The following is a 15,175-nucleotide window of genomic DNA, read 5'->3' on the forward strand; positions in this document are numbered from 1 at the left end:
ATTTTTGTATTTTTAGTAGAGATGGGGTTTGACCATGTTGGCCAGGCTGGTCTTGAACTCCTGACCTTAAGAGATCCACCCTCTGAGGGAATGTGTTTTCTTTCCCGGTCCTCAAGGGGGCGTAGTTTTAAGGCAAGAACTTCCTAGTGCCATGCCTCCCTCTCATCTCTCTCCATCCGGGAGATTTAACGGTTTTATGTTTGAATTTCGCGGCTGCGGGAAGAAACTGGCAATCACTCCAGCTGAAATTCTAAGGAACTCCTTTCATTGGCTGCGGGTCTTACAGGAGTTTTGAAAAAAGGAGGTAGAAGAAGGATGAAATCCCTATTTTCAATGTGAGCAGTTGCTGGTGCCTATTTTCCCAGAATTGGCTTGTTTTTTTTTTTTTTTTTTTTAGACACAGGGTCTCTCTCTCTCGCCCAGGCCGGAGTGCTCTCCAACCTCCACCTCCCGGGTTCAAGTGATTCTCCTGACTCAGCCTCTCAAGTAGCTGGGACTACAGATGTGCACCACCACACCTGGCTAATTTTTGTATTTTTAGTAGAGACAGCGTTTCACCATGTTGACCAGGCTGGTCTTGAACTTCTGATCACTCAAGTGATCCTCTTGCCTCAGCCTCCCAAAGTTTTGGGATTACAGGTATGAGACACTGTGCTCAGCCAGCCAGAATCAGTTTAGAAGGATGACCATACTTCTCTTCTTGATTTGAAGAGAGGGAAGCTAACACTCCTTGATAACACTCTGTATTGCTCCTAAACGTTAGTGCATCTGTAAATGTGTTTTCATTTCATTGAAGTGAATGGAGAAGATGAGAAGGAAGAATGTGGTTTTGGGATATGTAGACAAAGAATCTTGTTGGCTGGTAGAAAGTGATGGGAATCAGTTCAAATGTCTGAGAATTAAAATTAGAAAAATTAGCACCGTGGTCCTGCGGGTAGATGGAAGACAGCAGCAAGGTTGTTGATAGAGAGTATCAAGTCAGACAGGCACTGCTACCCTTCAAGGGCGTTCTTCATTGGTTCATTTGTTCATACACTCATGTAAGTGGGCATAAGCCTGGAACAATGCTAGGAACTGGAGCAATGCAAGCATGAGTCAGAGATGATCCTTGCCCTAACAGGAAAAAAACGTAGTATTTACAAAAGAACGCATCATTCATTTATGCCTAGTACTAACTGCAGTTTCTGGTAGGTGCTTGATACATGCAGAGTGTTTGTTCAAATCATTTGTACTATAAGGGTGGAAAAGATAAAGCTCAGGCTTGAATGCAGAGATCAAAGGGGCCGGGAGCGGTGGCTCAAGCCTGTAATCTCAGCACTTTGGGACGCTAAGGTGGGTGGATCGCTTGAGCCAAGGGGGTCCAGACTAGCTTGGGCAACATGGGGGAACCCCGTCTCTACAAAAACTCCACAAAAATTAACTGGGCGTGGTGGCATGCCTGTAGTCCCAGCTATTTGGGAGGTTGAGGTGGGAGGATCACTAGAGCCCCGGAGGTTGAGGCTTCAGTGAGCCATGATTGTGCCACTGCACTCTAGCCTGGGTGACAGAGTGAGATCCTGTGCTTGCCCCTCAACCCCAGCGAAAAAAAAAGAAAAAAAAAAAAAAAAAAAAAAAAAAAGGAAGGATTTTACAGATAGAACAGCAAGGGCACAGGCCCAGTGGGAGGAAAACACAGGCTTTTTATGAAAACATAAAATGACTCTCTGGCTGCAGTGTGGAAACCTACACTGCAAGGCAAGTAGTGACAAATAATATTTTGAAAAAGTAGGCCAGGCATGTTAGTTCACACCTGTAATCCCAGCAGTTTGGGAGGCAGAGGAGGGCAGATCACGAGGTCAGGGATTCAAGACCAGCATGGCCAACATGGTGAAACACCACCTCTACTAAAAATACCAAAATTAGCTAGATGTGGTGGTGCATGCCTGTAATCCCAGCTACTGGGGAGGCTGAAGCAGGAGAATCTTTTGAACCCAGGAAGTGGAGGTTGCAGTGAGAGGAGATTGCACCACTGCACTACAGCCTGGATGATAGAGTGAGACTTCGTCTCAAGAAAAGTGTCTCAGTGCGGTGGCTCACACCTGTAATCCCAGCATTTTGGGAGGCTGAGGCTGGTGGGTCACAAGTTAGGAGTTCAAGACCAGCCTGGTTAACATGGTGAAACCCCGTTTCTACTAAAAATACAAAAAATTAGCCCGGCGTGGTGATGCACGCCTGTAATCACACCTATTTGGGAGGCTGAGGCAGGAGAATCGCTTGAACCCGGGAGGTGGAGGTTGCAGTGAAGGGAGATCTCGCCATTGTATTCCAGCTTGAGCAATGAGAGGGAAACTGTCTTAATAAAAAAAAAAAAAAAAAAAAAAGAATATACCCAGGTAGGTATTTATAAAGAAATACAACAATCTAATATTTACCATTAATTAGAAAGCTTTAATTTGTAATCTACCAAAACACTGAAAACAAACCTGTTTGTTTTATTAAAATTAAAAACATCCCTTCCCCTGCCCCTCAATACAAACCCTCCCTTGGCTACTCCAGGGACCAGAGGCGTCAGCATCGCCAAGGAGCTGGTTAGGAATGCCGGCTTTCCAAACCCAGCCCAGACTTACTGAATCAGAATGTGCATTTATCACGACTACCAGGTCATTACATACATTTTACAGTTTCAGAACCCCAGCTCTCTCCCTTTGTACTTCAGCGCCAATATTTTACTGAAAAGAATTCCCAGCTGAAAACATGGCTCCCGGAGTCTTTCACCAGATGGCAGCAGCCCACTCCTCCCTACCGCACTCCCGTTGTTCCAGGCAGGGTTCACCCGCAGGCTCCTCCGGAAGACCTGGGGCCGCCGTGGGGGCGTGCCCCGTGGGAGGGTTCGGGTCTGCCCAATGGGTTCTCCCGGGCGCGGGGCGGGGCTCTATTTCAGCAGCTTTCCAGGCCTCAGGCTCACCCCGAGTTCTGGGCTCAGTATGTGGCGCCTCCCCCGCGCGCTGTGTGTGCACGCTGCAAGGACCAGCAAGCTCCCCGGACCTTGGAGCAGGCCTGCCGCCTTCATGTCCACTCTCCTGATCAATCAGCCCCAGTATGCGTGGCTGAAAGAGCTGGGCCTCCGAGAGGAAAACGAGGGCGTGTATAATGGAATCTGGGGAGGCCGGGGAGAGGTACGTGGGCGCCCAAGAAATCTCTGCAGCCGCGGGCGTTCGCTAGGGGAGGCGGGCGGGCACTGCCCTACCCGACTCCCCGCTAGCGCTGGAGGCGGTTGTATTGGATGGGAGATTTTGAAGCGCCACAGTAAAAGTTTTCTCGTGTAGGGTGCCTTTAAAACAAAAATTTAGATTTTAGGTCCTTGTGTGCTATGCAGAATCGACGTCATTTTGGAGCTGTGGGGGGCTAAACTTCCCGCGCATATTTAAAACCTTATGGCAGAGGCCTGAGATCTGAAGTGAGAAATGTGTTATAGGCAGTGCAACTGATCTTAATTTAGAATTTCACTCTGGCCCTTCAGCTGTGACATGCACCGCAGGTTACGTTCTTCAGTGTAGTTTTAAGTTATCTTCCTTCCTGAATTTCTTGGGAGTTTGCAAGCTCGAACTTGCTGAAATCCTCTCGTGTTTTTGTTGGGCTGTGAACGCCTTTGAGGACTGGTTTTCAGCATTTCTCCATTGCCCAGGGCTTAGCACTGCGCCTGACGCCCATTACTGCTCAGTAAAATGTTATATAGAATACAACGGAAAGGTAAGGTTATTATCGCCCAGATTTTTCTTTAAAAGAAAGATTTTTTTAATAGGAAGATGATATATAACAGTTAACAAACTTTGTTGGACGCTACGTATTATATAACGAACCTTCCTGGGTAGCGCGAACACGTCTTTCTTTTGGTTATCGGTGGCCGTAGGAGATGCAGATGATTTTAATTGCTCCCCAAACCTCGGTGTTTCATCCTGATTTCCTTGTAGTATCTGATCATTAGGCTCTTGAAGGCCCTTTTAGCTGTGGCTTAATTTTCCCTTTCATTGTTGACCTGAGACCTCTCCAGGTGGTGTGGACCCAAGCTTTTCCCATGGTTTTTCCGCCTTGGTCATTTCATCTCAGAGCAGAGGGTCGGCAGAGTAAGGGAGAGAAGGAATAACTAAAACTAGTCAGTTTGGTCTGTTATTAATGGAAAAAGAGGCAAAAAAACTGGTTACATTAAGGCTTTTGTTTATATACCTAATATTTAGACGTCAAGGGAGAGTTTTGCAGAAAGGTAGTTTCCAATGTTTGGGTCAGAAATGGTAGACAACCTCTGTAGGGTGGTTTATATTGTAACAGAAGTTGACCTAAGGTTTTTGAGTTGGGATACTGTATCATTTTTTTCTCTCTTGTTTTTCTTTCCCTCTATTTGTTCTATTCCCTTAGTTCTGAAAGGATTATGTTTTCTATACATGATCATCTTCCTTTTGTTTTAAGGTTATTACAACTTACTGTCCTGCTAACAACGAGCCTATAGCAAGAGTCCGGCAGGTAAGAGAGAGAAAGAGAGAGAGTGAGTATGTGTGTGTGTTCAAATTACACACAAGGAGTTTGTGCAGGCTTTCTTTAGGGGCAGAAGCCAGTTAGGCAGGTCAAGAATAATACAAAATCGGTTGGGTGAGGTGGCTCACACCTGTAATCCTAGCACTTTGGGAGGGTAAGGCAGGTGGATCACGAGATCAGGAGTTCAAGACCAGCCTGGTCAACATTGTGAAACCCCGTCTCTACTAAAAATACAAAAAAAAAAAAATATATATATATATATATATATATATGTATATATATAAGCTGAGCATGGTGGCTCGTGCCTGTAATCCCAGCTACTCAGGAGGCTGGGGCAGGAGAATTGCTTGAACTGGGACCCAGGAGGCGGAGGTTGTAGTGAGTCGAGATTGCACCACTGCACTCCAGTCAGGGCTACAGAGCGAGACTCGTCTCCAAAAAAAAAAAAAAAAAAAAAGGATTATACAAAGTCACAAATGCAGAGAATAACGTGTTTATTTTCATTTATTTATTTTTGAGACAGACTCTCGCTCTGTCTCCCAGGCTAGAGCGCAGTGGCACAATCTCGGCTCAATGCAAACTCCGGCTCCTGGGTTCAAGCGATTCTTCTGCCTCACCCTCCCAAGTAGTTGTGATTACAGGTGCCTGCCACCATGCCCAGCTAAGTTTTGTATTTTTAGTAGAGACGGGGCTTCACCATATTGGCCAGGCCGGTCCCAAATTCCTGACCCTGTAATCCGCCCGCCTTGGCCTCCTACACACATGAGCCACCGCACCCTGCCCATTTTTGTATTTTTTTTTTTTTTTTTTTGTTTTTTTTTTGGAGACGGAGTTTCGCTCTTGTTGCCCAGGCTGGAGTGCAATGGCGCGATCTCGGCTCACCGCAACCTCCGCCTCCTGGGCTCAGGCAATTCTCCTGCCTCAGCCTCCTGAGTAGCTGGGATTACAGGCATGCGCCACCATGCCCAGCTGATTTTTTGTAGTTTTAGTAGAGACGGGGTTTCACCGTGTTGACCAGGATGGTCTCGATCTCTTGACCTCGTGATCCACCCACCTCGGCCTCCCAAAGTGCTGGGATTACAGGCGTGAGCCACCGAGCCCGGCTCATTTTTGTATTTTTTAGTAGAGATGGGGTTTCACCATGTTGGCCAGGATGGTCTCCATCTCGACTTAATGATCTGCCCCCCTCAATCTCTAAAAGTGCGGGGATTACAGGCGTGAGCCACTGTACCCAGCTGTGTTTATTTTTCATTTGACATTTAGGACTGTCTGGGAGACACTGTCCACTCTTGGGTGGGGGGTGTGAAAAGAAAAGAATCATAGAAAAGGTGAACCATAGAAAGACTAGGCAGGGGCCATTTAAGGCAGTGCTTCTGAAGTACGTGAGGATTTTGTTAGAATGAAGCTGATTTCTGAAGTCTGGGTTGGAGCTCAAGGTTCTGCATTTCTAATATGCCTCACGTGTTGTTCCCAGATGAAGCTAACAGATTTTGCTTTGAAAAGCAAGGTTTTAAAGCACAGTGGATTCCAACCTGTTTTATTGGGTTCTAGCTGGTTTTTGGAAGTGTAGACCGTGGGGATCATTCTCAGTCATAAATGTTGGGGAACCCTAGAGATTTTCCAATTCTTTCCTGAAAATATTTGTGTGTTCTAGAAGATCATCATCACTTCCCTTTACTTCCCCCTCTCTGTCCCCCTAATTCTTAATTTAGGCCAGTGTAGCAGACTATGAAGACACTGTAAAGAAAGCAAGAGAAGCATGGAAAATCTGGGCAGATGTAAGTATGGCCTCTGTTTCTAGAACTCAGAAGACGTCACTTTGCCTATTGTAAGCAATGAGATACATAAACATCTCATAAGCAGGTCAGTGCCTCCTAGTTGAAACGTGAGCTCTTTATGATATTGTACTAGGTCTCCTGCTGTCTTTGAAGCACCTCTGCCATATTTCTTTTTTTTTTTTTTCATCTCTGCCATATTTGTAGGATAGTGCCTTTTCTGTACTTATCATTCATTGAATGGATAAATTTAAATGAATTAAAACTTTGTGCTGGTATAGTATAAACTTGAGCTGTGAACATTCTTTATTCTCCACTAGAATTACTTGAATTTATAATTAAATAGAAAAAGAATAGAATATGTATGCTAGAAATATCTGTTTGCTCATCCTCGCTTCCCCTGCCAGATTGATCTGGGAATATCTCAGCAATAGGTCAGCATTCCTGGTTAAAAGAGCAACAGCAGGCTGGACCTGGTGGCTCAGGCCTGTAATGCCAACATTTTAGGAGGCTGAGGTAGGTGGATCACCTGACTGAGGTCAGGAGTTCGAGACCAGCCTGGCCAACATGGTGAAACCCTGTCTCTAGTAAAAATACAAAAATTAGCTGGACATGGTGGCATTTGTAATCCCAGCCTATTCAGGAGGCTGAGGGAGGAGAATCGCGTGAACTTGGGAGGTGGAGGTTGCAGTGAGCTGAGATAGCACCACCGCACTCCATCCAGCCAGAGTGAGACTCTGTCTCAAAATAAAGAGCAGTGGCAGCATCCCTTTCTCAGGGCGAGGCTCATGTTCCTTGACAGTCTAATCAGGCTGTGAGGCAGAGTCAGCCTCCTTGGTTTCTGAGTCTCCACTCTTGGTTAAATGAGCAAATGTAGGAACTATGACTGGTACTGGGCTGGCCATAGTGACTAGGTAGGGGCTAGGCTCCTGAGAAGGGGAGAGTAAAGGAGAACAGGAATAGCCTGATTTCCCAATCTTCCCACTACCCCCATCCTCCGTGTGCTTTGTCTTGTAGAAAGAAAACACTGAGGGTGCCTGCCTCTTGGGGTTATGGTGAGGGTTAAATGAGTTAATCATTTAAGTGCTTATTGGAGAGCCTGGCACAGGGAAAACCTCAATACATTTGACTTAAAACCTGTACTGCTGGATGTGGGACTGCTGAGCTGCAGTATTTTCTCTGAGTCAATGATTGCGGGTAGTGGGGGAGTGGGGGGGGTGGGGAGGGCGGGTTGGGTGAAGATGGGGTGGATTGCAGAGTAGCAGCCTATCCAAGAGAGCCCTGGGTTGGATGAAGCTTTTTTTTTTTTTTTTTTATCAGCCAAGAGACATCTTTGTGTAAAGCATGGAGCACATCTTTCCTCTACTTTAATTATGGATATAAGTAAGGCCTAGAGTTCCATAATGCACAATCAAAAGTATCCTTGGGCAGAAAAATACCACTTCCACAAGTAAACAGTGTGCCAGGTAAAGTTCACCCTACCTGGATGGAGAATAGTGTCCAAAACGGTGTCCTTTATTGTATTTAAAGTTACTTGTATTTATTTTTGATCATAAAAGTAATAAATATTCGTTAAAAAAAAGATTGATACTGTAAATAAGATGATCAAATTTAGTCCCCTTAACCCAACCTCTGCAAAGCGAAATGGTTATTAGGTTTAGGTTTTGGTGCATTTCCTTCCAGTCTTTTATGTATTTATTCCATAGTTGTGATTATTATACATACATAAATACACGGTGTGTGTAAAATTTTGTGACCTATGGTGATTGCATTGCATACCATCCTAAAGTTACTGTATTTTCTTTTTTTTTTTTTTTTTCCCCAAGACAGGATCTGGCTCTGTCACTCAGGCTGGAGTGCAGTGGCTCAATCTCATCTCACTGTAACCTCTGCCTCCCAGGTTCAAGTGATTCTCCTGCCTCAGTCTCCCAAGTATCTGGGACTATAGGTGTGTATCACCAGGCCTGGCTAATTTTTGTATTTTTAATAGAGACAGGGTTTCACCATGCTGGCCAGATTGGTCTCAAACTGACCTGACAATCTGCCCATCTCAGCGTCCTGAAATGTTTGGATTACAGCATAAGCCACTGTGCCCAGCCTTCCTATCTATACATATATACTTAAAAAAAATTAATAGACTTTTATTTTTTAGAGCGGTTTTATGTTTACAGAAAAACAAGAAGAAAGTACAGAATTCACATATACTCCCTGATTCCTATTCCCAAGTTTCCTTTTTTTTTTTTTCTAAAGACAGAAAATCCTCCTACCTCAGTCTCCTTAGCAACTAGGACTGCAGGCATGTGCCTCCACACCTGGCTAAGTTTTGTATTTTTTGTAGAGATGAAGTTTTGCTATGTTGCCCAGGCTGGTCTTAAACTCCTGGGCTCAAGTGATTTGCCCACCTCAGCCCTCCAAAGTGCTAGGATTATAGGCATGAGCCACCAGCCCCTATTATTAACATTTTGTATTAGTATGCCATATTTAGTTATAACTGATGAGCCAAAGTTGATGTGTTGTTATTAACTAAAGTACACAATTTACATGAAGTTTCACTCTTTGCATATACAGTTTTGAATACTAGTGCAAGTTAACATTTTGACTAGAAGCGTCTGTTATATGTGTTTATTTATCCGGGGTAATTATAAACACATTTGAAAAAAAATGAAAAGTTTGTGTGAATTCAGGGTCTTGTCTTTTCCTGAATTTTTTTTTTTTTTTTTGAGACTGAGTCTCACTCTGTCGTCCAGGCTGGTGTGCAGTGGCACGATCTTGCCTCACTGCAACCTACCCCTCCTAGGCTTAAGCAGTTCTCCTGCCTCATCTTCCTGAGTAGCTGGGATGACAGGCATGCACTACTATGCCCGGCTAAATTTTTTTTTTGTATTTTTAGCAGAGACAGAGTTTCACCACATTGGCCAGGTTGGTCTTGAACTCCTGACCTCAGGTGATCTGCCTGCTTTTGCTTCCCAAAGTGATGGGATTACAGGCATGAGCCACCTTACTGATTGATTAAAAACGAACTGATTTTTAAATCTGTCTTTGCGCTAGGGAGTGCCAGCTGACATTGGGATCTTTCTTAAATGCTGGGCTGTACTTTTTTTGTTGTTGCTATTTTCATATTCAGGATCTCATTTGGCAGTCACCTCTTACCCCCCATGCCAGCCTCTGCACCTAATATCCTTTCTCATATTTCTGGTGATTTTAAGACCTCCCAGTAAATAGAATGGGGGTGTTAAGTGGGAACAGATTGCTTTCCTGGGTAATAGCAGAGTCAGTTGAGGCTCCTACCTGTTTGATTTTGAGTTAGGCAATTGAGTTCAAGGTTTAGGGAAGGGGCAGAGTTTTTCCTAACTGTGCTTTGGGGCTACTGCCAGTAGGGTAGGGACTTAGAGAGGCTCAATAAAAACAGACCAAAGCTGGACTCCCTTTGGATAGCCACAGGCCCCATCTCGATCCTCCCTCACGTGAGGCTTCTCTGCTTGGCCTTCATCTGTTTGTCTGACCTTGATTGTGTTAGGGTAAACCACTGTTTCATGTAGTTAATTTGAGTAAATTCTAGAATTTTTTTTTTTTTCTTTTTTTTTTTTTGAGTCAGAGTTTTGCTCTTGTTGCCCAGGCTGGAGTGCAATGGCATGATCTCGGCTCACAGCAACCTCCGACTCCCCAGTTCAAGCGATTCTCCTGCCTCAGCCTCTCAAGTAGCTGGGATTACAGACACTTGCTACCAATTTAAAAAATATATTTTTAGTAGAGACAGGGTTTTACTATGTTGGCCAGGCTGGTTTCAAACTCCTCACCTCAATTGATCCAGCTGCCTCAGTATCCCAAAGTGCTAGGATTACAGGAGTGAGCCACCGTGCCTGACCAATGCTAGAATTTTTCAGATGGAACATTTTTCTTTAAGGCAAATGGAAACAAAGTGACACATATGGAAAGATAGTTGATAGAAATTGATTTCTTTCTCAGGAATGGACTTGCTGTGTTCTTCCATGAGCCAGTTTTAGTACAGAAAGCTGCTGATTTCTGCCCCCTGCATCCCCAGGTGTTCTCCTTTTCCCTCCCATCTCTGGTGAGAAAGAGCAGGAATCTCTTTGTCCTTGAAGACAGGGAACTGATTTTTTTTTTTTTTTTTTTTTTTTTTTTTTTTTTTTTGAGACAGTGTCTTACTCTGTCACCCAGGCTGGAGTGCAGTGGTGCAATCTCAGCAAAATACAACCTCTGCCTCCTGGGTTCAAGTGATTCTCCTGCCTCAGCCTTCCAAGTAGCTGAGGTTACAGGCATCATGCCTGGCTAATTTTTGTATTTTTAGTAGAGACAGGGTCTCACCATGTTGGCCATCCTGGTCTCGAACTCCTGCTTTGGCCTCCCAAAGTGCTGGGAATACAGGTGTGAGCCACCGCCCTTGGCCATAATTTTCCAAAACCATTTTCTCTTGCTTTTCAGCCTTTGCATATGCTCCGAATCCCTCTAATCCTGTGCTTTTCCTCTACCTTGCCTACCTCTTCACTTGGGAAGCACCCATCATGCTTTAAGTCTTAGCCCTACTAAACTCTGAACTGGAAAAAGCCTACTTCAGGGTGCTCCTCTTGGGAAATCTAGCTCTTTTCATGGCATTTACCACATTAGATTGTAATTGCCTGTTTCTTGCCTTTATCATCCCCATGGACTGTCAGCTCTGTAGAGGGCAAGAATTGTAACTGCTGCATTTGCAGTAGAATTTCCAGGGATTAGCACAGTATCTGGCACATAGAACGTGTGCAATAATTATTTGTTGAAAGTGACTGAATAAAACATGTCCAGAATGGGAGGTAAAAGACCATGTATAGTGACCATTCTGAGTTGAAATTAACCAACTTGACTAAACTTATGAATGTACTGACTAAATTCAATTGAAACATCATTAAACCCACACCACATGCCAGGATATGTATAGGTTGTGTGCTGATGATTTAATGCTACAGGTTTTTGTTTCCTGTTTCCAAAAAAGTGCATGTGTTGTGAAAATGACAGACATTGCAAACATATAAATTGTGGATGAAAATCTGTTATAATTTCACTCCCCAGAAAAAAACCATTGTGAACAGCTTGGTATATGTTCCTCCAAATTTAAGAAAAAGTTTACTTACCATATGTGTTTTCTTGTTTTCTATTATCCTATTATAGCTTTTCAATGTTTTCCCATAAAAATCTACCTTATTTTATGGCTGTTCTATAATTAACCAATTATGTGCCGATGGACAGTTGGATGGTTCCTGTTTTTCTTTACTATTCATTCACTGCAATGAATATTATTGTACCTATACTTGGGCACACTTACATATAAGCTCAGTTTCTGTAAGCGGAACTGCTTAGTCAAAGGGTAGAAATGTTTTAAATTTGAATAGATTGCGAAATGACCATCCAGAAAAGCTGTGCTAAGACATGGTGATACACCTGGGGAGAAGAGAGAGCAAGGAAAAGCCTTGAGCTCACAGTCAAGCTCTGTGAGGCAAGCGTGAGAAGCGCTGTGATTAGGAGCAGTGGGAGTTAGGGGGAGGGTGTGATTGGCTTTTGCCTGGGGGACCTTTTTTTTTTTTTTTTTTTTTTTTTGAGATGGAGTTTTGTTCTTGTTGCCCAGACTGGCGTGTAATGGTGTGATCTTGATCACTGAAATGTCCACCTCCCAGGCTCAAGCAATTCTTCTGCCTTAGCCTCCTGAGTAGCTGAGATTACAGACACCTGCCATGACACCTGGCTAATTTTTTTTTTGTATTTTTAGTAGAGACGTGGTTTCACCATGTTGGCCAGGCTGATCTCAAACTCCTGGCCTCAAGTGATCTGCCCGTCTTGGCCTCCCAAAATGTTGGGATTACAGGTGTGAGCCAGTGTGCCTGGCCCCTTAATTTTTTTTTTTTTTTTTTAGACAGAGTCTCCTATTGCCCAGGTTGGAGTACAGTGGCACTATCTCGGCTTACTGCAACCTCTGCCTCCCAGGTTCAAGTGAATCTCCTGCCCCAGCCTCTTGAGTAGTTGGGATCACAGGCACACACCACCATACCTGGCTAACTTTTATATTCTTAGTAGAGGCAGGGTTTCATCATTTTGGCCAAGCTGGTTTCGAACTCTTGACCTTGTGCTCCGCCTGTCTTGGCTTCCCAAAGTGTTGGGATTACAGGCGTAAGCCACCACACTCGGCCCTATACGTTCTTAATTGGTCTCCCTCCTTCTACTCCTTTCCCCTTCAACAGATCCTCTACCTGTCGATAGTAATATTAAAAGATAAAGCAAATCCTCTTATTTGGCACCTTAAAAAAAGCATTAAAGATTTAACATTGTACCTGAAATGAGATTCCAAGTCCTTATAAGCTTCTAGCTTTAGACATACTGGCCTTCTTATGGCCAGATGCAGTGGCTCATGTCTGTAATCCCAGCACTTTGGGAGGCCAAGGCGGGTGGATCACCTAAAGTCAGGAGTTCAAGACCAGCCTGGCCAACATGACAAAACCCCGTCTCTACTAAAAATACAAAAATTAGCCAGGCATGATGGTGGGTGCCTGTAATCCCAGCTACTCAAGAGGCTGAGGCAGGAGAATCTCTTGAACCTGGGAAGCGGAGGTTGCAATGAGCCGAGATCATGCCATTGTACTCCAGCCTGGGTGACAAGAGTGAAACTTCATCTTAAAAAAAAAAAGGCACGTTGACATACTGGCCTTCCCAATCAGCCCCTTTTATTTTCCATGGACCCTCTTATATGCTTTTTTTTCTCATCCCTGGGAAGAATATTACTGTGGGCTACTTTTCCCATTCTTCAGGTTTCAGCTTCAGTATTACCTCCTTAGACATTTTTCTTGCCAAACTTTTAGGTAAAGTAATGTGTCCATTTCCCCTCCAATCCTGCTGTTTTCTCTATCTCAGTGTCCTTTTTATTTCCTTTGTCTTTATAACCCTGATGACAATTTATAATTATTTGTTGCCTTTTCTTCTCCTCTGTGCCTTCCAGTAGATATTTGCTCCATGAATACCTTGTTTCGTATTTTAACCCCAGTGCCTGGTCATATCACAGTCTTGATGTGATCAAAAGTCTTCTTTGATGTGATTACACTTTGTTCTTTTATAGCACACATCTAATACTGTATTAGAGACATGAATTTATGCTTTGAATCAGACACAATAATTGCATTCTTTTCTTAGATTCCTGCTCCAAAACGAGGAGAAATAGTAAGACAGATTGGTGATGCCTTGCGAGAGAAGATTCAAGTACTAGGAAGCTTGGTAAAGTATATTTGTAATATGTACATAATCCTTTGAGTGGAGAAAAAGGCTGTCATGCTTTTCTATTTACAAGATTGTGAGGTTTTTTTTTTGAGATTGAGTCTTGCTGTCACTCAGTCTAGAGTGCTGTGGTGCAATCTTTGCCCACTATAGCCTCCACCTCCCAGGTTCCAGCAATTCCCCTGCCTTAGCCTCCTAAGTAGCTGGGATTACAGGTACATGCCACCATGCCCTGCTAATTTTTTGTATTTTTAAGTAGAGATGGAGTTTCACCATGTTGGCCAGGCTGGTCTTGAACTCCTAACCTCAGGTGATTGGTCCACCTCAGCCTCCCAAAGTGCTAGGATTATAGGCGTGAGCCACCACGCTTGGCCAGATGAGTTATTAAGAAAAGTTATTTTATTTTATTTATTTATTTATTTTAGACACGGTATCACTCTGTCACCCAGGCTGGAGTTCAGTGGACAGATGAGTTTTTTAAAAAAGTAGTTTATATATTTATTTATTTATTTATGTATTTAGAGACTGAGTCTCACTCTGTCATCCAGGCTGGAGTGCAGTGGTCAGGTGAGTTTTTAAGAAAAGTAGTTTACATATTTTATTTATTTATGTGTTTATTTAGAGACAAAGCCTCACTCTGTCACCTAGGCTGGAATGCAGTGACATAATCTTGGTTCACTGCAACCTCTGCCTCCTCAGTTCAAGTGATTCTCCTGCCTCATCCTCCTGAGTAGCTGGGATTACAGGCTTGTGCCACCACAAGCTTGGCTAATTTTTACATTTTTAGTAGAGACGGGGTTTTACCATGTTGGCCAGGCTGGTCTTGAACTCCTGATCTCAGGTGGTCCAGCCGCCGGGGCCTCCCAAAGTGTTGGGATTACAGGCGTTAGCTACTGCACCTAGCCATAGTTTATATATTTTTAAATTTCTTTCTTTTTTTTTTTGAGATGGAGTTTGGCTCTTGTTACCCAGGCTGGAGTGCAATGGCGCGATCTCGGCTCACCGCAACCTCCGCCTCCTGGGTTCAGGCAATTCTCCTGCCTCAGCCTCCTGAGTAGTTGAGATTACAGGCACGCGCCACCATGCCCAGCTAATTTTTTGTATTTTTACTAGAGACAGAGTTTCACCATGTTGACCAGGATGGTCTCAATCTCTTGACCTCGTGATCCACCCACCTTGGCCTCCCAAAGTGCTGGGATTACAGGCGTGAGCCACTGCGCCCGGCTAAAATTCTTTCTTTAGGCTGGGTGTGATGGCGTGTGCCTGTAATCCCAGCTACTTGGGAGTCTGAGGCAGAAGAGTCGCTTGAACCCAGGAGACGAAGGTTGCAGTGAACCAAGATTGTGCCATTGCACTTCAGCCTGGGCAACAGAGTGAAACTTGGTCTCAAAAAAAAAAAAAATTCTTGCATTAGAGGAAAGATTAACAAGATGGACAGGAAAAAGTAAAGGCAATTCTTGTGTTTCAAAATTCTTTAAAAAAATAAGAATAGGCCAGGCATCATGGCTCATGCTTGTAATCCCAACACTTTGGGAGGCTAAGGCAGGAGGATCACCTGAGTCAGCAGTTCGAGACCAGCCTGGCCACATGGTGAAACCACATCTCTACTAAAAATACAAAAAAAAAAAAAAAAAAAAAAA

General features: G+C 43.9%; 1 protein-coding gene across 2 annotated transcripts in view; it reads left to right on the forward strand.

The window, feature by feature from the left end:
* Nucleotides 1-2,493: 2,493 nt before the first annotated feature.
* ALDH7A1 (aldehyde dehydrogenase 7 family member A1) overlaps nucleotides 2,494-15,175 on the forward strand; it is a 58,631-nt gene continuing 45,949 nt past the window's right edge. For both annotated transcript variants that reach the window (XM_032265012.1, XM_032265097.1), the window contains exons 1-4: nucleotides 2,494-3,155; nucleotides 4,444-4,497; nucleotides 6,222-6,287; nucleotides 13,455-13,535. In XM_032265012.1, coding sequence (XP_032120903.1) covers nucleotides 2,883-3,155; nucleotides 4,444-4,497; nucleotides 6,222-6,287; nucleotides 13,455-13,535 — 474 coding nt within the window. In that variant the 5' untranslated portion in view covers nucleotides 2,494-2,882. The remainder of the gene's footprint in view (nucleotides 3,156-4,443; nucleotides 4,498-6,221; nucleotides 6,288-13,454; nucleotides 13,536-15,175) is intronic.

This window comes from Sapajus apella, unplaced genomic scaffold (genome assembly GCF_009761245.1).
Source record: "Sapajus apella isolate SASKATOON/1434 unplaced genomic scaffold, GSC_monkey_1.0 scaffold1, whole genome shotgun sequence".
Lineage (NCBI taxonomy): Eukaryota > Metazoa > Chordata > Mammalia > Primates > Cebidae > Sapajus > Sapajus apella.